Genomic DNA, 23,869 nt, shown 5'->3' with positions numbered 1-23,869 from the left:
TCACTCGAAGACATAGCTTTTGGTTAAGCATCACTTCAGTCATTCTGACTGGTTCTCTTGGACCCCACTTAACAGTACGGTGGTTCCTATGACTCAATAAAGAAGAAAAAGAACTACGAAAGATCTGAGTCTTCGAGCTCCATAGGCTTCATGCGATGTCTTCTCTTGTCATAGTCTTGAATGAGAATATCTTCATATACCACCTTTGACATCAATGTCTTCATACATTTTTAGGGGTCATCTCTGGTAGGAAAATCGAATCAATGAGGTACTTCTACCTGTGTTATCCTGCAATTCTCACAAACACATTAGTCCCTCAACTAGGTTTGTCGTCAATACTCCAAAACCAACTAGGGGTGGCACTAGATGCACTTACACTTGTCCTTATTAGCAATCATGAATTTGCCGAGGTACTTGCTCGCATAGTCACGGTGCTCATTGCAAACTGCCAAGAAGCTCTCGTGCATATAGAATGGGTCTGCGACGCAGATATTGTCGTGGTGGGCGCACGGTAGATGCCAAGGGATGGCTAAAGAGAGGAGGAGGCTCGAGGGCACTGGTGGGCTCCAGAGGCGAGTCGGCATGAGCGAGCGCGGGACGCAAGACATACCCAGGTTCGGGGCTCTTCGGAGAGATAACACCCCTAGTCCTGCCGAGTGTGGTTTATATGTAATAGTACACGGTTGCTCCTAGAGCTGTATAATACGGAAGAGAGTCGGGGACTGCTAGCATCATGCGTGCGTGAGTGCTCTTGGCACTAGTAGCCGTGAAGCGTGGATGGATGTGGCCGTATGGGCCTTGTGGTCGTATGAGTGTGTTTGTGAGCATGGATGGATGGATGATGACTTTGTAGTGTGGCTTGCTATCTTGGTCAAGTCTATGCCTTCTTGGCCAAGGGAGTGACCTCCTCTCCAAGAAAGTGCCCCCCTAGGTCACTTTATACAATAGTGCCCTGGGACAAGTAGCACTGTACATGATGTCGCGTATGACGAGTGAACAGTGTATGCTTTATCAGAAAAAGTGGTTGCGGTATGGCCGTCTTGTCGGTGTCGTGTCAGATGTGATGTCGCGGTTGACTTCGCGTAGCAGGCCGGCTGGAGCAGCCGGTCAGGGACCCGGCCGGGTGGCCGGGTTGAGGGACATGGCCGGGTTGAGCAACCCGGCCAAGTGCGAGCCGGATTTGCTGGCCCCGATGTTTTTGAAGCGTCGTTCGCCGTCTTGGGCCTACCCGGGGGTCATCCCCCCGACAGTAGCCTCCGAGCCTTCGGGCAACTTGGAAAAGATGTGCAGAGGTTTTTAGCCGGCGTCGATGAAGCGGTAGATGTCGATGAAGAACCGCTGCGGACTGCAGCCGGCGCGGCTTGCTTCCGGTGGGGGCGGGTGAGCGCACCCACTGGGTGTAGCCTCCGAGCCTCCAGGCAACTTGGAAAAGTTGGGCGGAGGGTCTTCCTGTTGATGACGAAGCCGACGGTGATGTCGAGGGTGCCGGGCACGGACACGGAGTCCGCCGGCTGGAAGGCGCGGGGGCCTTGCCGGACGCGGGCGTGGAGTCCGCCGGCTGAGTGGGGGCGCGCGAGCGCACCCACTGGGTGTAGCCTCCGAGCCTCCAGGAAACATGGAAAAGTTGCGCGGAGGGTCTTCATTGTTGATGACGAAGCCCACGGTGATGTCGATGGTGCCGGGCGCGGACACGGAGTCCGCTGGCTGGAAGGCACGGGGCCTTGCTGGACACGGACACGGAGTCCGCCGGCTGAGTGGGGGCGCGCGAGCGCGTGGTCTGCCGACTGAAACTATCCAGCGCGGACGCGGGGTCCGCCGACTGATGCTGTCGGGAGTGGACGCAGGGGTCCGCCGACTGACGTTGTTGCTAACAGCCGGTTGTGGGCTGCAGCCGACATGGCTTGCTTCCAGTGGGGGCGCGCCAGCTCGCCCACTGGGTGTAGCCTCCGAGCCTCCGAGTGAGGAGGGGGGTTCCCCATGGAAATGATCATGCAAAAAACAAAGTTAGCACACACAGATATATCAAATGTTTGCTTTTAGCATTGCAAGTTTATGCAGAGGGTGCCGACTCTGTTTCATCCGAGCCCCCTTCTATGTTTTTCATGCCCCCTCCGCTCTTTGGCTTGTGCTCTCGCTTTCCGGACAGCCGCTCTGCGGTCTATGGCTGAGAGTGGGCCAGTGAGTGGAGTGTACAGTAATCCAACTTTGGGAGCAGATTCGACCGAGCAGATACTCATAAAGGAAACGGCCGGGTCGCCCGAGCCGTTTTTCTTCCCAGACACTTTTCGCGTGGGTGGCCTCCAACATTCTCTCTTGCTAGCAGGACAGTCGCTCTGCGGTCTATGACTAAGAGTGAGCCTTTGGTACCGCGGACGCTACTAAGCCGTCTGCGGGAACAAACATCTCGCCCAAGCGGCCAACCTCCGGGCCAACTCTGGCTGGCACCAGGGCGAATAGTAGTGCAACTGTAATAAATGCGGAGGAGGTCCCCGAGTGCCACTCGGGGTTATTCGTGTTTGCGCCTGACGCAAAAGTATGCGGGCGAGGAGCTCACATTGATTTTTGGGTAGTCACGACGAAGGTTGTCGAAGACAGCCGGCGCGGCTTGGTGCTCGCGAAGCGCGCCAGCATACCCACTGGGTGTGGCCTTCGAGCCTCCGGGTGCTCGAAGGGGGTCCCGGCCGGTCGGGCCCGACCGGCCAGGCGGCGGAGCGGGATGCAGCCAAGCCGGCTTGGCACAGCCGGCTAGGCGTCGAGGCGGGCGAGACCGTTGGCGAAGTGGTGCCACGGACGGATGGAGGCGTCTGGCAGCCTGCTTTTTCTTTTTTTCTTTTGATCGGCCCGACTCTTTCTTCTAACTTTTCTTTCTTCACGGGTACCCGACCACTGGCTTCTCTTTCTTTCAAATGGCTGGACAGCCGCAGAGCAGGGCGCGGGCGGCGACCCAGAGCCGGACCCGGCCACGCGCGGGGCCGGACGTGGTCGGGCGAGCCGGCGTCCGGGACACTAGGGGTCGACGGGCGAGCCCTGCCGGCGGACAGTACGCGGGAGGGTCGGATAGCGGACGGAGACGGACCGTCGAGGTCGACGAAACGTGTGACTCGTCCGGGTGCGTGCGAAGGCGGCCAGGCGGAGCCAGACCACGTGAAGCGCGCCAACCCCTATGGTGGGTGCCAACTGTCGTGGTGGGTGCACGGCAGATGCTAAGGGATGGCTAAAGAGAGGAGGAGGCTCGAGGGCACTGGTGGGCTCTAGAGGCAAGGTCGGCATGAGCGAGCGTGGGACGCAAGACATACCCAGGTTCGGGGCTCTCCGGAAAGATAACACCCCTAGTCCTGTCGGGTGTGGTTTATATGTTACAGTACAGGGTTGCTCCTAGAGCTGTATATTACGGAAGAGAGCCGGGGACTGCTAGCTTCATGCCTGTGTGAGCACAATTGTGTGCGTGAGTGCTCTTGGCACTAGTAGCCGTGAAGCATGGACGGATGTGGCCGTATGGGCCTTGTGGCCGTATGAGTGTGTGTGTGTTAGCATGGATGGATGGATGGATGCTGACTTTGTAGTGTGGATTGCTACCTTGGTCAAGTCTATGCCTTCTTGGCCAAGGGAGTGACCTCCTCTCCAAGAAAGTGCCTCCCCTGGGTCACTTTACACAATAGTGCCTAGGGACAAGTAGCACTGTACATGATGTCGTGTATGACGAGTGAATAGTGTATGCTTTATCAGCAAAAGTGGTTGTGGTATGGCCGTCTTGTCGGTGTCGTGTCAGATGTGATGTCGCGGTTGACTTTGCGTAGCAGGCCGGCTGGAGCAGCCGGTCAGGGACCCGGCCGGGCGGCCGGGTTGAGGAGTCCGGCCGGGTTGAGGGACTTGGCCGGGTTGAGCAACCCGGCCAAGTGTGAGCCGGGTTTGCTGGCCTCGATGTTTTTGAAGCATCATTCGCCGTCTTGGGCGTACCCAGGGGTCATCCCCCCGACAGATATATTTGATGTTCTCGAACCTGATGAAGTAGTTCAGATGCAGCGCATACATGCGGATGAACCAGAAATCCATCTTGGTTATGTGGAACATGTCGTAGATGTAGTCAAATCGCGGGTTGAACTTATTCGCGAGCCATCTCTCGACGTACAACCTCCCACCCGGCACCTGAGCCGCGTAAAGCGGGTATCCTTGTTTTCCCGCGACCAGAAGGCTTTTCTCTCTGGCCAGCACATCTTCATGGAGTCTCCTTAGATCATTGTTCAGTATGTGCTCTAGCGCTTTCACAGGTAGGATCGGCTGGTCGGCAACATGGAAGCGCTGCGCACCTTCGACAGGTACTTTGTCTACCACCCGGGGCTCCAGAGGCTGCTGGCTGCTTGAAGCAGCTCTGGCTCCTTTAGGGCCTTTCTTGTCCGGTCTCCTCCTTTGCTTCTTGGCGGGTGGCGGTAGTGAGCCCACCATACCTTCCCTAACCACCACCCCCAGTGTCGTCGGGCTAATTAGTGGACAGCCTCAGGGGGTTGTTGGGTACAGGCGGCATCTAGAGGCGTCTCCTGCGAGGATCGCTTGAAGAGAGACATTTTGCATTCCGCCTTAGGACGTTCCGGCTCTGGCAAATCAGGCAGAATCAAGTCATCATCTCCATGCTCATAGCCTGAGTCTTCGCCGTCCTGAGCCATCAATCCTCCATCATCATAGGCGGTATTGAAATACTTGTCTGGGTCATCATCATCATCCTCCATGTCATCATCAACATTTGCATGTTTAACAGCGGGGGCTACATCATATGGCACTAATGGAGGCTCTCCCTCGCGTCGTCCGCTATCACTCGCCACGACAGGTGCAGGTAATGTGGTAGGTGGGGTGGTGTTCATACCTTCTTGAGAAGGTGGCGTTGGCATGATACTGGGCGCCTCGAGACGAAGAAGAGACTTCGGCCAAGGCAAGAACCAACTCTTGCATGTGCCAATCATCTTAGGGGTCTCGTTGTCATTGACTGGTACCGGAGGAGGCAAATCCTCGAAGCTCGCAAAGACACTGGCACGTTAAACTTGAAGACGCCATCGGGCATCTCTCGGTTCTGGAACATGCGGTCCTTTGGCTTCACGATCATTGCCTTTCCCACGGTCACCTTCTGGCCCTTGATGTCGCAGAGTAGGGTGCACGGGGTGTCGTCGGCCTACGAAGGAGACATGTCTGCAACGTCAAACATCCGAAAGGCAACTGAAACGGAAGACTATAAAAATGCTGGTGAAGAGGGTATGACACATAATTACCATGAGGGCGTCGAGCTCAGCCAGCGATGAAGGCCCACCGAGCATGCAAGAGATGGAGGTCGGGCTGCTATGAACAGGAGCAGGATCTTTTACGGTTGCTTGAGAAGGTGTTGGTGCTTTGGTGTTCGCCGAATTGCTCCCGACAAAGCTGGGAATGGGAAAGTCCTCCGGCCGTGCATTTGGATGTTCTTCGTGAATTCGTAAAGTGCCGGAATCAAGCTGACCACCATGTCAGTGACCGCCGCACTGACGGCCCCGAGGAACTCTTCTTTGGTCTCAGCTTTGGTCTTATTGACCGCAATCGCGACCTTCTCGTCGATGCTCTGCTGAGTGACGACCGACCGTCTCTTCCTTCTTTCCTCTAGCTCCTCGGGGTAGCACGTTTTCCACGAGGCGCCATCTCCGACGCCATGCACACGTCCATAGGACGATGGCTTGTCCACTGGGACCTTTTTCAGTATGTTCAGGGCCCGGTTGAATGGGGTGTCCAACTTGAGCCTCGCCGACGACTATGACGACTGATCGCTTTCGGCTGCCTTTTGGTGCTGCTCTTTTTGCAAAAGGAACGTGGATGGTTTACTAATGTGACAAAACTTGCAGTCGAATTGATTGGAAGCTAATATGATAATGTGGTAATATAACAATTGCCAGAAGTCTCATGAACTCCCTCGTGTTTGGGTCCATGTAAAAGATCTTTTTTTCTTTGTCCCACTAGTACCGGGCCCTGATCCAGTCATGCTCCTGTGGGTCGGTGAACTCCGCCAAGGGGTCTGGGATTCCACGACTTTCACATTCGGCGTCCTCCTTGGCCCATACGGGCCTCTTCCCCTCGTAACCACGGCTTCTGAGGCGATGGGGAGGCGTGTTCCTGGCCTCGAGCGCCTTCAATTTTCTCCGATTTCCCCTTGACACTTTCCTTAGCGCAATTCTCCTTGAATTTTGCAAAGTCCTCTTTCGTTATTGACGGATTGTCTGCATGAATCTTGGACCAGGTTCATTCTTCGCAATCTTTTTTTCACCCGAACTTTCCAGGCGGACAAGTCGTTGGTGAATGTCACCATCACCTTGTCGTTTATCTTTGTCATGGCGATCTCTTCCCACGGATCTTCATATTCTTTTTCATTCTGGCCGGGGAACAAGAACTTATTGTGCAACTTCTTTATGAGCATGTTCTCCATATGTGGTATGAGCCTCAACCTCTCGTCGTTAATGTTGGCGATTTCCTGAGGATGCATCCAAGTTGATTGCCCCAGCACTCGCGCGCTTCCTCCGGCGCCATTGGCTCTAACTTCTTGGGGTGCATCTTCGTGACCACAATTTGTCCGATGCCAAGCTCGTTTCGTCTTCGTGTCCTCTTCTTCTTTGGTGCTTTACCGGCTACGACAACATCGTTGCCGGTCTTGGGGGTGGTGTCGGTGCCGTTGCTGGTGCTGGTGTCGGGGTTGGTGCCACAGCCGCCACCATGCAACCCCATTTGGTGTTCATCCAGGTATTCGAAATAGTGATTTGCTGCCTCGATGAGGTCTTTGAGGCGAGCACAACCACCCGCTACTTCGGTGTCGGTAGACATGTTTCCTATTCAACAATTGTAAATAAAAGATATAATGAAGAGAAAAAAAGGACCTATATTTGGTTGGAATTTTGATTCATTCCCCTTCCGACAAATCCCGGGTACTCCATATGTCCTAGTTTCTAGCACAAGTCATGCAGAAAATTACGAAAAGTTTTGGCATGACATTTGCTAAAAAGTGGACATATGGAGCGCCTGAAATTTGCCGAAACGGAAATGAATCAATATTCCGGCAAAACATAGGTCACTCGGATATTCTTCGACATTCAACCAACATTGCAAAATCATATAACATCAATGACATATTTAAAACAATACAGAAGTTAGCCAACTCGCTTGGAGAATGCTCCCTCGATCAGTTCCTTCGCTGGCCGTTGGATCTCGGCATCTAGAGTGTCTGAGCCGTGGGATCTTTACCTGCTGTTAAACCCGATTTCACCTCGCGGTCGTTTCTGCCGTCCAATGACTGGTGGGCTCGCACCGCGTGTTTATTGGCTGGGTTGATCGATCTCGGGTGGAAAAGGCTTTCGCCCAATCCCCGCGCGCGCTCCCAATCCTGGTCGCGGAGTTGTTGCGCCAGAGCCCACACCCGCACCAACCCTAGCCGCCACACCTCTCCTTCCTCCCTCCTCGACAGCGCTGCACCCCCTCCCTCCTTGCTGCTCGTCCGGATAGCCGCCAGCCGCCGCATCCCTTCTCCCCCTTCCTCCTCCTTCCTCCTTCCCGCTGGCGCCGACGAGCGCGACCACGCCCTCCTCCGGTCCTTCCTCCCCCCCGCAGCCAGGAGTCGAGCCCTCGTCGCGACGAAACCACGGAAGGAGGAGCTCAACCGGGCGTCACCGGCCGGAGAAGGAGGACAGTCGCGGATGCCTGCCAAGGAGGCGGATCGGCTCGCCTCCGTCGTCAATACAGCCGCCGTGCCACCACCCTCCTCTGCCAGTTCTTTCGGCGAGATCCACCGTCTCCTGAGGTCCTTATCCACCCCAGCTCGCGAGGAAGCCTCGGGAGGAGGCGAGCCCTCGTCGCGAGGAAGCCGCAGAAGGAGGAGCTCAACCGGGCGTCGCGGGCCAGAGAAGGAGGAGAGGCGCGAATGCCTGCCAGGGAGGCGGATCGGCTCGTCTCCGCGGCTGGAAAGGCTCGATGGTAAGTTTGGCTTGTTCTCATATCTCAGCGAGCCCTGCTGGGATTATTTGTAGACTTCCTTGCTGAACCCTACAGGGAGCAAACACATTCCCAGTTTGCTTCCAGAGGATAAGGCACGGGAAGAGGTGAACCTTCTTGCTCTTCACTGCCTCCTAAATAAATATCTAATCTGTAATATTTTGTTATATCTCTGCTCAGTTACAATTACAACATGTGGCTTCAAGTGTCTATTACTGTGGAACACCAATATCCGTGCATTTTAGTTATGACTAAGTGCCACACGAATGAATGTGAATGTCTGTTCAGGTAATAAGTATCACGATTAGCAATTTCGGTTTGTCCCCATAGTCTATGTTTGTCCCATGTCCTTTCAGCACCTTCTGTTATTTTCCTGCATTTTTCTTCCCTTCTGCTGCAGATTAAGTGACTGAAAGCAAACACATAATTATTCTGGACTATTCAGATTATCAAGTACAGTATACTGCAGCACATCAGCTTCTTAAATTTCTGTTGCAACCTAGCATATACCAGCATAAAAAAGTTTCTTTTTCTCATCATGTATATTATGTTCCTCTAAATCACGTGTACCATTTTCAGGTATTAATAGCTATGTTTTTAAAAGCGTCCCTAAGGCGACGCCTAGGCGTCGAAGCGCTCCCCCTCCGCTTTGGAAAATCGACCGCTTTGGGCGCCTAGGCGTCCAAAGCGCCCGCCTAGGCGTCGCCTAGGCGCCAAAGCGCCCCCCCCCTCCCTAAGGCGGTAAGGCGTCGCCTTAAAAACATAGATTAATAGTGCAGTACTACATTAAGGCAATATGTTAGCATATTAGGTACTACTATTCTTTGCTCTCTAATTTGTGAGCGCTTATGGTTTTGCTGCAGTAAAGACTCGGCATCTATTCGTCTTGGTACAAACTAATTTTCTAATAAGGTAATAATAAGAAGATGTTGCAGAGATTAACACAATGTTTTCCTGCAGTTTTTTTCACCTAAAATCGTCCTTCAACACAATGATTTTATTGTGTTAATGTCTTTCAAATCTCAACTTTGTACATGCAGTGTCCATCTTGGTTCTGGTGAATTGATTTGGGGAACTCTTGAAATCTGTTTCTTGTATATTGGCCATGATAACTCTTCACCTGACATTCTACAATGGCTTCCAGCCAGGTAATTAGTTCACATGGGCTGCCATTTCCCATCCCTTCCTACTTTAATACATATGTTTAGGCCACTTGATTGCTTATTCTAGGTATGTTAGTTTGTGTATCATTCATGCCATGGTACTTTTTGTTGCTCTATGTGGTAGGTTACTTAGAATAGTATAGTTAAATGCAGAAAAAATATAATCAGGTTGGGAAAAGTGGAAACTATCCATTGATTAAGGAACTAACTAATTAGTCTTATGATGCATTTTCGCGTACCATGCTGCATTAGTTTTTGGCCGAAACTTCTTGCCTAGATATGGCCATTTTACTTTTGCTACACCATGGTTAGTTAGCTGAGCTATTTAAATACAATTTCAGGGTTTTCTTGTTGCTGCTATTCCTCGTGGATATTCAAGAGGCAACTTGGCACCTAATGTCAACATCATGCTTATTGGTGACGAGTGAAATGAAAGAAGGCTGCAATGGAATTTGGATTAGGTATGTTTCTCCCTCTTCTCAACTCTCTCAATCTTCATCCCAATTCCCGCCGATAGTGATTGATATGGGTCTGTAGCTACGTTCAAATATTTTCTTCCTTTCATTAAGCAACTTCCCTCGAAAAATAATGTTTCATCGTTGAGCCTCTTACAGACTACAATACCTATTACAGACTACAGACCACAGCTTACCTGTAACTCCAAGTCCTATCACAATCTTGGTGGAATCTGAAAGACATAACGCATATGCACCAATAGACCAAAAAATCCTCTCTATTATAAAATAAAAGAATTAACAACTTATAGTACGCAGAAAATAGTGGTATTAGTTGAAACACCATTGTAAAGAGCAATTTCAGTTCATTGAAGATTCTGTCCCCTGTGGTAGGCTTTCTTTGCAAATTCTTTAGCTTAATTGATGTGTACTCATTGTAATTTTCAGTAGCAAGTGCATCACGTATTTGGTTAATGCACTGTTTTTTATTTTCCATCCATAATGATATTTGAAGACAAGGAATTAGTATGTTATGCTTTTGGGGGTTCAAACACTTGGATAAGATTAAACACATGTGCTAAATTGGCAGTCCTTCATCCAAATTTTCTTGATAATGATACACCATTTGGCGACAAGTTCTCTACAAAACTGGTATTTTTATGACACATGGTCGTGTAGCTGTGATAAGAAAACGAGTTAAGATATAGTGGGAAAGGGACCAGAAATGTGGTCTGTATGACCGAAAACATCCTAAACAAGTGAACATATGGTTGTTTATTATTTATTATTTTGCTCTGTTAACTATCTGAACTCTTCTGATGGCCATTTGTTCTCTATTGTATTTCTTTAGAAGTTTCTCCATGATGGCCTTTTCCACCTAGAAAGAGCATCAAGGCGTTGACCCCATTTTTGTTCTATAGGCATTTGTTCTTCAAATGAGGCTCCAACCTGAGCAAGGGCATGGTTTGCAGATGATGTATCTGCTTTATGTGTGTCAGAAGAGCCCTCCGACGCCCAGCCGTCGGTGTCTCTTCCCGAAGAAGGATCATGGTTCCCCACCTCTCTACAACTCATATTAAAATTTTGGTATATTCTTTTCTTACTTTATAGCAAAAGAGCCCGTGCGTTGCAACGGGGTAATAAGATTATGTTTCGCCACTTATCACAATTGCTCCATCTCGTCATTGTCATCAACCTATTCATCCTCCTGCCCTTTTGGAAGTTTCCTTTCGCCCTTTTGCAACTTTTATTATGTACACGGCCTTGTGGTTTCCATCATCATACTGAGCAAATGCCAGTTAGAAAGGAGAGGTGAATGTGAAGGCCTACTCTGAGTGCCATCTTAATAACTGGAGCCTCGATCTGTTTTACTTTCCTTGTCAGCAAAATTAATGATTTTGATTTGCTTGTATCTGGGTTATATAACCAAATGCCCCTCTTGAAGCTAGTGTTCACATCCCTTGATGGTAATCATTATAACTGCAATAGAAGGCTGTGATGTTGCATCGTATATATTTGGGTGGGATCATGCACATGGAAAAATTTGGTACCAACGATGGTGAAGGGTAAGAAAGATGTAGGTTACCTAAAAATATATTCAACTTGAAAAATGGTACTCGCTCTTTAAAGAAATATAAGAGTGCTTCAATTATTTACAGAGGGAGTACGTGTCAAATACTGTATGGTCGGTAGAAAGCATCTACCTAGCTTTTGCGACATCCGTTACTGCAGGTGTCGTTGCAGCCAGTTGGTCAGCAGGCAAGGGCATGTACATCAGCTTGAGCTCTAAGCAAAGAAGATATGTGAGGGACCGATTCAACGGGGATGACCGTGTCTGCCTCCCATCGAGACAACTGCTTCTCCTGTGAGCTCCCACTCGAGGGAAGCGAGGCATGTGGAGCCAGCTCGGTTCTCAACATCGGCAAGCTCCCCATCTCGTTGTAAACTTGTAGACTAATCAATGCCAAATCACAAGTATGTTTAGGGCGATCAAAAGTTGCCATAGTAGTACTTCTTGTGTCGGTCTCTCCATGGAGTGCATATACGTATAAATGGTATAATCAATCACAAGATGACCAACTCCCCTATGCTAATATGTGCATACGATGTGATCATCGAGGGTCCTTTATACCATTGATGATTGATTGATGGAAGCAATGGCTGATGCGATCAATATAGTGGTACTAATGTGCCCGATCGAAAACGTGTTGCATGGCGTCTAGATCCATGCGTCCACATGCTAGGGCTGCCGCTGAAGGCGACGACAAGTGGCCCTAGCGATAAATTTGCTGAGGCGAGCCTATTTTTTAAGAAGCGTGTTGGTTCTGATATTTTTATACATGTGTATATCTAGTCCTATGTCCATGTTCAACAGATTCAGATGGAATATCAAAGGGAGATGAGCGAAAAAACCGCGTGTATTGTCTGTGCCTGACTCGGACCAATGCGACGTAAAACATTAGGCCGACGAAAGGATTTTTCAGGTATGTATGTATATTTAAAATTTATACACATTTTCAGGTTTTTTTTCATATATAACATGTTATATTTTGAGTTAGTGTTTGATAGATAAATATTTTGAAGACCATTTTAATCCGTGGGACGTAAAAAATTAGGCGGGCGAAAGGATTTTTCAAGTATGTATGTATATTTAAAATTTATACACATTTTCAGGTTTTTTTTCATATATAACATGTTATATTTTGAGTTAGTGTTTGATAGATAAATATTTTGAAGACCATTTTAATCCGTGGGACGTAAAAAATTAGGCCGGCGAAAGGATTTTTCGTATGTATATTTAAAATTTATACACATTTTTCTTAGTTTTTTTTCATATATAAGATGTTACTTTTTGAGTTAGTGTTTGAAAGATAAATATTTTGAAGACCAGTTTAATCTGTCAGAAAAAAGAAAAATTAAACAGGAAAAAGGTGAAAAAAGTTGAGAGGGCAGGGGTTTCATATATAACATGTTATATTTTGAGTTAGTGTTTGATAGATAAATATTTTGAAGACCATTTTAATCCGTGGGACGTAAAAAATTAGGCGGGCGAAAGGATTTTTCAGGTATGTATGTATATTTAAAATTTATACACATTTTCAGGTTTTTTTTTCATATATAACATGTTATATTTTGAGTTAGTGTTTGATAGATAAATATTTTGAAGACCATTTTAATCCGTGGGACGTAAAAAATTAGGCCGGCGAAAGGATTTTTCGTATGTATATTTAAAATTTATACACATTTTTCTTAGTTTTTTTTCATATATAAGATGTTACCTTTTGAGTTAGTGTTTGAAAGATAAATATTTTGAAGACCAGTTTAATCTGTCAGAAAAAAGAAAAATTAAACAGGAAAAAGGTGAAAAAAGTTGAGAGGGCAGGGGATCGAACCTGCGTCTCCCCGGTAGAAGACCCACGCTCCAGCCAACGCAATACCTGAATCCTTCTTTTGCATTAGAGACAACCAACTAAATAAACCAGAGACCACTGCCGCGACTTGTGAAAGAAAACTGAATCGTTTTTCCTACTTATAGGTGGCATTGGTGGGTAATATTTAGCAACTTTAGGGGCAAATAATATGACGTACCACCAGAAGCAATATCTGCTTTATTATTAGGGGAGATTTCCTGTGAACAAAAAGTTGGAACCTATTCTTAATTTCCCATAGTGGTTTTGATGGTATTTGGTCAGTGTGTTCCTGGCTGGAATTGCATGTATATCTTACAGATTTACATTGCAACAATTAATAAGGAGAATAGAAGCATTTGCATCCTCTAATACTTTGTGTGCCATGCTTAGCGAGAATTCAAAATAGTGACCTTTGGATATCAATTATGGGTTTGTAATTTCGTGCCAGGACCTAAAAGAATTATTTGTCTTATGCTTCGACTATCATATCTATTTTCTCTATAAATTCTAGACATCCAGTTCAGATTATGATCTTTGCATGCCCTTTTTTTGTATCTTCTGAAATTGGCCAACATTACAAAAAATCGCCACATGTTTTAGAAATTGAATCACCATGACAGCTTTTCAGGTTATGGTTCTTTAGCCATTTAATGCAGTATCAATGGTTCAGTGTGCTTCATGAAATGAAACATAATGTATAGTTCAGCAATTTTGAGACTTACCCGCATATTTTTGCTTCACCCGTCACCACGGAGGTCTTACCTCACCTTGACCATGGAGCCACTAGGAGTATGATCAATATATGATCATTCTTAGAGTTGAAATCAATTGCTTCCTTCATCAAGTGATTCATAGTAAACCAGTGAACATGAATTTTATGTGTATATATTACTTCTTTGTTTGCCATTTATTTTGTTCAAAATATTTATATGACATTTTTCAAAGAGCTTAAGGTTAGAGATGTGGTGCTGTATGAGGCTATTGTTAGGATGGAAGATAAATTAATGTTAAAATATTTTTGATTTCCTTTATTCCGTAAACGGCAATACAAGATATGTTTGGGCCACATGATTCTATTCCAAAAATTTAAACAACTTGGCAATTAACAACACATCAAATGTTATGTATTGAAAATTTGAAATGGATCACTTTGTCAGGTTGGGTTTTAGTAGGTCATAATGGTTTTATTCTATGACAAGCTTAATTTGTTTATAATGTAACCAGTTCAAGGATTGACGAGTTTTTGAGCCCTATGACCTTTGTACACTCAGGTTCGGCTGTGTTCTTTGTGAAGTATACGTCATGCAAGGCTCATGTGCGTTGCACTTTTTTCACTTTCCAAGCTACAGTCTATACTCCCTCTGTAAACTAATATACTCCAAGCTACAATCTTTAGTGATCTGAACGGTCTTATATAAATTACAAAGGGAGTACTTGAAAGGATATTCTTTGTATGTTATTTGATTCCATCAGCCGTACAACCTAAATTAGCAATTAGGTATCTACACAGTGCAGTGGAACCATTGTGCTTGCTGTATTTTTATTTTAGCGTTGAAATGTTCTTCTTAGTTTGTTCTGTACTGAGAAATTTTTTTGTTTTCCGGCCATTGTTTACTAAATCATATAAACATATTACCTTATATGGCCTTTGAAGTTTCCGTTTTATAAAGAGCTTTGCACTGATCAACTTGAGTATGGTATGGTTTATTCTTTTGTGTTGCAGCTATTCCAGAGAAGTTTAGAGCTCCACAACCTTAGCAGAGATGAAACAATCAATCAGCTAAGATGCATCACATGATCTTTTTCTCTTGACTTTGATGGGTATTGAACCCATAGATTAGCTTATCAATGGAACTCTTATCAGCGTTGAGAAGGTGGCACAAAATCTCATACGCAGGGCGATCAGCTAAGAAGCATCGGGAAGGACTTTTAGGATGGTACATCGGTCAAATGCATCCTAGGACAGGTCCTTTAAGAATTATGGTGTGTTTCCCTCCTTTTGTTTACCATAGGCACAGAGGTTTAGCCTCAATTTATTATGATATTTTTGTTTAGAGTAGATGCAGAACTGAGACTTACCCAGGTTGTGAGAGATGGTGATGATTCTATTAAAAGTCCCTTGTTGCCTGCAACGTTTGTCTCTGTAAACAGCAGTGCTCCTTGACTCCCCTGGCGGCTACGCTAGGGTTCCCCTTATCCCCTGGCGGCTACGCTAGGGTTCCCCTTGATCCACCCAACTCCACCTAAAACTCACGCCAGATCCTTGCGTAAAGGCCTCCGGTGTGATCCCCCGTGTCTGCGCTCATCGAGGAGACGATTGCATGTTGACTGCAGGGAAGGAAACGATGTCCTCGGAGGCCGCGGCGGCGACGGCGGCGGCGGCGGAACAGGCATCTAGAAGTTTCAATGGCGATAGGGGCCGTGATCACGGTGCAGTACTAGAGGACAGGTTTGCTGGACTTAACCTCCGTGGGGAGGAAGAAGAGGAATTAGACTTGTCTGGAGAGATTGAAGATCTGATTGCTGAGACAAGATGGGTGGCGATCTTTAGGGTTCACACCCGAAAGCCATTCAGCCATGTGGCTCTGTTCAAGGCTATGAGAAACGCATGGATCCCTGAACAGGGTGTGATTTTCAAGGCTAAGAAGGATAATCTCTTCCTGGCTCAGTTTATGTGCTTGGGGGATTGGAATCGTGTTATGAATGGTGGCCCATGGATATTTAGGAGCTGAGCTGTTGTTCTGGAGGAGTATGATGGACCGACGAACGTAGAAGAATACAAATTGGATCGTATCCCGGTATGGGCGAGGATTATGGGCCTCCCAGAGGGCCTGATGAAAAAAACTGAGATCGCGGAGAAAATTGCAAAGAAGGTTGGTGTTCCCCCCATCAAGGTCGTTGTGAATGAAGGGCGCATTAACCCAACGAAATATTTGCGAGCTCGAGTGTTTGTTAAACTAGAAACATCCTTGGTCCGTTTTGTTCCTCTTACTCTGAAGGAGCTTAAGAGATACCCGGTGGAGTATGAAAAACTCCCCGATTTCTGTGATTTTTGTGGGCTGATTGGTCACGTAGTAACTGAATGCGGTGATGGCATCCATAGGCCGGAAGAATGTGAATGGGGAGAATGGTTACTTGTTAACTTTGATGCCCCCAATGGCCGAGGCAGGGGGTCAGGCAGAGAGGAAAGGACTGCAGGAGATGGAAGGGGTTTTGACAGAAGGGATAGAAACCCACGAGAGCAGAATCTGAATGAGGACAGAGATATGGAGATGGACTCAAATCAAGGGGCTGTTATACCCAGTGCTCGGAAGAGGTTAATAGGACAGGATGGCAAAGTTAATAGTCCAAATGGTGGCACATCTTGGCTTCCTGGCGCCCCCCCCCCACCACCGGGTTTTGTCAATGACAAGGTGCAATTGTTGGAAGGCAATGGAAGTGAGACTATTGATAAGAGCACGATGAGCACCCCACAGAAGATTCACGATCCTAAGCGAAGGAGAGCAGATCATTAGGAAGAGACAGCTACAACCAGTATATCGGCGACACCCCTAGAGGGTGTTCGCCGGGACCAATGAAAATAATCAGTTGGAACTGTCGAGGCATCTTGTGCCCCGACAGTTCGCTCGCTTCTGGGTATACAGAGGCGACATGAACCCGATGCGTTTTTCTTGTCCGAGACGCATTTGGATGATGCTAGGGCAGAGGTTCTAATGAAAAGGCTGCGGATGGACCATAGAATTACGGTCCCTAGTGTAGATGGAAGAAAGGGTGGCTTGCTTTTAGTCTGGAAGAAGGAGGTAAGGATCTACTCCCGGGCTGCCACCCTAGATTTCATTGATGTTTCTGTTGAAGATGATAATGGGGATGAGTGGAGGTTAACTAGGATTTATGGCGAACCAAGCTGGGATAACAAGACTCGCACATACCAATTACTTCGAGATCTACACGCCCAATCCAGGTTACCATGGGTTGTGATCGGCGATTTTAATGAGATCCTTCTCTCCTCAGAGAAGGACGGAGGTGCCCCTCGACAACAATCTCATCTTAAAGCCTTTCAGGACGCCTTGTCTGATTGCGCGCTAGAAGACTTGGGGTACGAGGGTGATGGTTTCATGTGGTTCCATGGAGGACTGCGAGAAAGACTAGATCGGGCAGTGTCAAATGCAGAATGGATGAGGCTGCACCCGTGGGCAGGCCTGTGCAACTTGGAGCTAGGTAAATCAGACCACAGGCCGATCTGTTTGGACACTAACCACCTTGTTGGAGTGGCAGAACATGCACCATCCTACGGAAGAAAATTTGAGGCAAGGTGGCTAGCTGAGGAGACTGTGGAAGAGATTGTTAAAACGGCGTGGCAAAAGGCTGCCGCCCGTAACATTGGACTGGGAGTGGGTGCTAAACTTTCTGCGGTGCATCAGGATATGCATGCCTGGGACCGAAGGGTGCTAAAGGAGCCCCACTCAAGACTCAGGAAGGCACAGAGAGAGCTCGAATTGCTCTCAAGGGCAATCCCGACTCCTGACGTCCGTATACAGCAGAAGGAGTTGTCTCTATTTATAGAAAATTTGCTTGAGAAAGATGAAGTATATTGGATGCAGAGAGGCAAGGTTAGCTGGCTCCGGCGAGGAGATCGTAATACTGCTTACTTCCATCAATCTGCCTCGGCACGTCGACGGAAGAATTTAATTAAAAAGTTGAGAAGCAATAGTAATAATTGGGTAGAAGGAAACGACAACTTGAAGCCGTTGATTCGTGATTACTTTTAGGGTCTATTTACATCGGAAGAATTTAATTAAAAAGTTGAGAAGCAATAGTAATAATTGGGTAGAAGGAAACGACAACTTGAAGCCGTTGATTCGTGATTACTTTTAGGGTCTATTTACATCAGATATGGGGGAGGTAGATCAGGGCTTGCTAAATTCTGTAAAACCTGTGGTGACAAATGATATGAATAATATGCTTTTGGCTGAGTATACCAGGGAGGAGGTTCGCAAGGCTTTGTTCCAAATAGGTGACCTGAAGGCCCCGGGCCCGGATGGACTTCACGCTATTTTCTTTAAAAGATTCTGGCACATTGTGGGAGAGGAGCTAACAGATGAGGTTCTGAAAGCTATACGGGATAGGAAAATCCCTACAGGTTGGAACTCAATGAACGTGACTCTCATACCTAAGGTAAATTCCCCCGAGGTGATAACACAGTACAGACCAATAAGCTTGTGTAACGTGGTCTATAAAATTATTTCAAAAATGATTGCAAATAGACTTAAGAGGATTCTCCCTGACATTATTTCTCCAACACAAAGTGCCTTCGTACCGGGAAGGTTAATCACTGATAACATGTTGGTAGCTTATGAATGTTTTCATGCAATCAAGAAAAAAACGCATGGATCAAATGGGCTCTGTGCGGTAAAGTTGGATATGAATAAAGCTTATGACCGTGTTGAATGGGTTTTTTTGGAGAAGATAATGTTGCAGATGGGGTTTCATGTGCAATGGGTAGAACTCATCATGGAGTGTGTGTCCTCAGTAACCTACAGAGTCAGATTTAATAACACCGAAACTGATGAGTTTTCTCCTACAAGAGGCTTGAGGCAGGGTGACCCTATATCACCTTATTTATTCTTATTATGTTCTGAAGGTCTCTCAAGTCTGCTTGCTCATGAACAGGAAATAGGAGAACTAGAGGGTGTGCGAGTGTGCAGGAATGCCCCCTCAATCTCACACTTGTTATTTGCAGACGACTCTCTGATTCTTATGAAGGCGGATACCCATAATGCAGATACTTTAAAAAGAGTTTTGGAGACATATTGCTCTAGTTCAGGGCAGGTGATCAGTAATACAAAGTCAAGTATATATTTCAGTCCGAATACAAATGTTCAAGTCAGGGAAAATATTTGCAGAGAATTGAACATCATGACAGAAGCTTTATCTGATATGTATTTGGGCTTACCGACTATGGTCGGGGTGGACAGAAGCGATTGCTTTCAACACTTGATTGATAGAGTTTGTTAGAGGCTAAAAGGGTGGAAAGAGAAAACACTCTCGATGCAAGGTAAAGAGATATTGGTAAAATCGGTTGCCCAAGCGATTCCTTCCTATGCAATGTCAGTTTTTAAACTTCCAAAAGGAATCTGCAAATCTATTACTGATGAAATCGCTGGTTTTTGGTGGGGATATGATGAAGAGAAGAAGAAAATGCATTGGTTTGCCTGGTGGAGGTTATGCATATCGAAGAAGGAAGGGGGATTAGGGTTTAGAGACTTGCACAGTTTTAACCTTGCTTTACTAGCAAAACAGTTCTGGCGACTAATCCAGAACCCGGATTCTTTATGTGCTCAAGTTCTGAAGGCAAAGTATTACCCGGACGGTGACATTTTGAGGGCGGGACCCAAGAAGGGCTCTTCTTACACTTGGCAGAGCATTGTGGCTGGCATACAGACCTTCAAACGAGGTTGCATTTGGCGTGTTGGATCTGGAGCTAATATTGATATTTGGAATGACCCCCGGATACCATCTAGTGTTACTAGAAAACTGATTACACCAAGAGGTGCAACTATGCTATCAAAGGTTGAGGAGTTAGTAAATCCACATACGGGGCAATGGGACGAAGAACTAATCCGGGATATATTTTCACCGGTCGACGTCCATAGAATACTACAGATCCAGCTAAACCCCCACATGATAGAAGATTTTGTAGCATGGAATTACACACGGTCGGGTACATTCTCCGTGCGATCGGCCTATCATAGAGAATTTGAGCATCAATATGGTCCGCGGTGGCGGCGAGGGGATGGGCACTGCCTGTTTAACTGCCCGCGAGCAAAATCGGTTTGGGAACAACTTGGCTTGGCGCAAAGTGTGCAAGAGGCGATGGCTGAGGACAGATCAGGTTCTATCACAATGGAAATCCCGTCGAAGCTTCAGGGTAATGACCATGAACTACCAAGGGCAGAACTTGCACTAGTGGCGGCCTGGTACATTTGGTGGCAGCGACGGCAGATCGCCAAAGGTATTGAGGTCCAAGATTTGTCGAGAACGGCTCTAGCGATTAGAGTTCTGACAACAAATTACTTGTGATCAGTGTCTCCCAAGGGCACATCAAGGACAGTTGATCATATTTGGGAGAAGCCAAACAGGGGGATAGTGAAGATTAATGTTGATGCTGCGTTCTAATATGAAACACTCTCGAGAGCGAGTGGGGCTGTGGCCCGGGATGATCGAGGAGATTTTATAACGGCAGCAAATTGGTTCTTTCCAGTAGTAACAGGGGTGGACAACGCTGAACTAATGGCGATCAGGAATGGTCTCTACCTAGCAGCCAATATTGGGTGCAACACTGCTGTTCTGGAGTCAGATTCTTCATTTGTGGTGGACTCAATGAACCAAATCTATGATTATATGGGGCAGGATATAGCTATCATCATGGAGTGTAAGCAACTAATGACAGACTTCACGTCAATATCATTCAATCACTGCTATAGAGAAGCTAACCAAGTGGCGGATGAACTAGCAAAGAAATCTTTCATGAAAAGGGTTTCTGGGTTTTGGGACGTGATCCCTGACTTTATTTCCAATCTCATTGTAAACGACATGTCTATTATTTGAGAAATAAAGTCTTATTTGCGGTAAAAAAAACGCGGTATGGTTTCCAATGTGACTAAGATGTAAATTCTTCCTGGGTGTAGTTTCTAAAGCACAGAGTTGCTGAAAATGGAAATATTTTCAACATGCCATGATTTTGAAAGGGACTTTGTGCTACCAAATTATAATGTGTACATACATCTCATCGTAGATAACAATCCATCGTTTTTTGCTGCTAAAGGGTATTAGATTTGTTACCATATGTGCTTGCCCATAATTAAACAAAGTAAAACATATATTTACATATATATTGTTTCAAATGGGACTTATGTGTATATGCATTTCATTGTAGACAACAAGCTACCGTTTATCCAGACTAAAAGAGATTAAATTTGTTGCCATATGTGCTTGCCCACAACTAAACCTTGAATATCTTTTCATCGCGCACATGGAATAAACATGGTCTCAATATCGTATGATTTAACACATGGCCTTTCTACTACCAGTATCGAATATGTCCTTGCAAAATGAAACTATTTTCATCGACAACATGTCTTTAGCGGGTCTCTGCGCCATTGGGCGCAACGGGTCAACTAGTATCATATAACATCAATGACATATGAGCATCACAGGAGCACATACTGAAATGACCTCACTAAACATTGCAAAATAGTGGTCTTTTCAAAAACCAAAAACCTTTGCAAAATGATCTCACTAAACATTTGCTACTGTTCTTTATTTATAGGAAGGGAGCTACTGTTTGTTGCTACTGTTTTAGATTTATAGCTATTTTATATACCTACAAAAATTGCCTAGCTAATTTTAATTTATAGCTATTTTATATACCTACAAAATTTGCTATTGTTTTTTATAGCTAATTTTTTATTTATAGCTATAATGCTACTGTTTTTTATTAATAGCTAATTTTTTTGCTAATTTACCTAAATTAGCTACTGCCCTAAACTAAATTTGCTACTGCCCTAAACATATTTGCTATTCCCCTAATTAAAGTAATTTGCTACTGCCCTAAACTAACTAGGATTCATCTCCTAGGTTTCATCTAACTAGTGTTCTAATTACGGCAAAACATAGAGAGAGCAGAGAGCAAAGAGAGGGGGAGGTGGGGGAGGGGGTACCTGAAGAGCAGAGAGCAGAGAGCGGGGGGAGAGGTGGCCGAAGCGGTGGCAACGCGGACGAGGAGGCTGGAGCGGCGGTGACGCGGAAGAGGAGGCCGGAGCGGTGTCGGCGCGGACGAGGAGGAGGTCGGAGCGGTGGGCACGGGCGACGACGGCGGGCAAGGGCCAAGGTGCGACGACGGTGGGCAGGGGCGAAGGCGGAGAGAGGGAGATGGGGGAATGGGACTTGGTGAAATTTTGAGCCCGCGCAGCGGGGGAGGGGGGAGGGGGGTTTAACTCAAAATAGTGGTAGCGCTGGTTTAGAAACAACCACTATAGCTAACTTAGCGATAGCGCTTGTCCTAAACAAGCGCTACCGCTAACTGTTCAATTTCTATTTTTTTAATTCTAAAATACTTAGCTATAACGCTGAGTAGTAAAGCAGCGCTACTGCTAATGGCACATAGTAGTAGCACTGGTTTAGGATCCAGCGCTATAGCTAACTTAGCTATAGCGCTGGTTCATGATCCAGCATTACTGCTAACAGTTCCAATTATTTTTTTATTTTCCTTTTCTAGTTTTTAGTTTTCTTTTCTTTTATTATTTTCCTTTTGTTATTTTATTTATTATTTTCCTTTTCGTTTTTGTTTACTTCCCTTTTTCTTTTGTACTTCTTTCTCCCTTTTGTTTTTGTTTTTTTTTCTCCCGACCATGGCGTCTCCCTCTCCCCCACTGCGCGAATATCATCGAAACCATGCATGTGGTGGTAACATATCAGTTGACCGATAATGGTTACTTAAGTGCGTACACAAAATAGATACATATATATAAATGCAGGTTTCTGATCAGCTGCGTCGACGACGTTTCGCATTGAGCTTCTTCCCTTTCTTGCTCGTTGCCGAGTAATTGAGCCCCTCCTTCTGACTTTTCCGGAGCCATGGATTACAATCTTTCTTAGGTAATGTAGTATTGTTTCTTCTTTTCACGTATGCTTCATCGTCATCGTCATCTTCCCTCATCGGGTTGCCGTATTGGTCGTAGTCTTCCTCGTTGGATACTCCATCCATTTCGACGATGCTCCTTTTGGATCTCCTCACGACAACATGGCTGGGATTGGCCGGGTTGGTTATGAAGAAGCATTGTGTCACGTGCTTAGCGTGTACCCATGGCTCATTTTTGGCGATGACGTTAATGTTCACGGGAGTGCTCTTCGCGTCGGGTATAGACATGGTGGTGAAATACTTGTTTTCTCTTATGACGTCCTTGGCCCATCTGACACGGAACATTGTTGCATCGTGCATTCCAGCATAGTTAAGCTCCCAGATCTCTTCGACCCTTCTGTAGAATCTCTCAGTTATGCCGTTGGCGTGAGTGACACATTGAATTGTCACCTCGGAGTTCCGGTAATCACTGTCCATGTCTTTGGCCTCCGTGTAGAACGTGTACCCATTGATATCGTAGGACTGATAGGTCGCGAGCTTGGGCGCGGGGCCATGTGCTAAGGCGTGTACGAGCAATCCGTCTGAACTGCCCTCTTCCGAGGGATTTTCTAGAACTTTTTGTTTAAACCAGCGCAAGAAAGTGGTGTTGTGCTCTACAGTAACTTCATCGTCCGTCTTGAGCATCCCCTTATCACGGTACTTCTTTGCGATGGTTTCTTTGTGTTGTGCCACATAATCATCTACCACATCTAGGTGTTGTAGCACTACTAAGTTAGCACTGTCAAAGTCGTTCCATCTATCCGAGTAGTCCACATGCAATTCCCTCCGGCTGTTGTTGTGACCATCTCCTTCGAGCTTCCCATCATGCTTCTTGACGGGCAAACCAACAACAGGGTCTCCGATGCTTATATAATTCTCGCAAAAGGATACACACTCATGCGTCAGATACCCCTGGACGATGCTCCCTTCCGGACGGGACATGTTATGAACGAATCCTTTGATGTCCCCATTCATCCTCTCGAACGACATCATGCTATGAAGGAATGTCGGCCCGAGGTCGATGATGTCGTCCATGATGTGGACACACAGATGCACCATGATGTTAAAGAACGGGAGAGGGAAGTACTGAGGGAGTCCTGGACTAGGGGTCTCCGGACAGCCGGACTATATCCTTTGGCCGGACTGTTGGACTATGAAGATACAAGATGGAAG

General features: G+C 46.4%; 1 protein-coding gene across 5 annotated transcripts; it reads left to right on the top strand.

Moving 5' to 3' along the window:
• The first annotated feature begins 7,361 nt into the window (after positions 1 to 7,361).
• LOC147959769 (uncharacterized) lies at positions 7,362 to 21,445 on the top strand. 5 transcript variants are annotated; one of them, XR_015612125.1, is made up of 7 exons: positions 7,766 to 7,971; positions 8,170 to 8,277; positions 8,569 to 8,730; positions 8,853 to 8,901; positions 9,030 to 9,137; positions 9,494 to 9,613; positions 10,528 to 15,149. XR_015612125.1 is itself a non-coding variant. In XM_087537509.1 (6 exons), the coding sequence occupies exon 6, from the start codon at positions 16,731 to 16,733 to the stop codon at positions 17,784 to 17,786; it is 1,056 nt and encodes a 351-aa protein (XP_087393635.1). In that variant the 5' UTR covers positions 7,835 to 7,971; positions 8,569 to 8,730; positions 8,853 to 8,901; positions 9,030 to 9,137; positions 9,494 to 9,613; positions 10,528 to 16,730; the 3' UTR covers positions 17,787 to 21,445. The 5 variants fall into 5 exon arrangements, 2 of the variants coding, with proteins under 2 accessions (XP_087393636.1, XP_087393635.1); XR_015612124.1 differs by having other exon boundaries at positions 8,170 to 8,730; XR_015612126.1 differs by lacking the exon at positions 8,170 to 8,277 and having other exon boundaries at positions 7,835 to 7,971; positions 8,858 to 8,901.
• Positions 21,446 to 23,869: the final 2,424 nt, after the last annotated feature.

The sequence above is a fragment of the Triticum urartu genome, chromosome 7A (genome assembly GCF_056163025.1).
Source record: "Triticum urartu cultivar PI428250 chromosome 7A, HENAU_Tu73, whole genome shotgun sequence".
NCBI lineage: Eukaryota > Viridiplantae > Streptophyta > Magnoliopsida > Poales > Poaceae > Triticum > Triticum urartu.
Note: the sequence above shows the minus strand (reverse complement) of the source record. Positions and strands in the feature narration are given on the sequence as shown.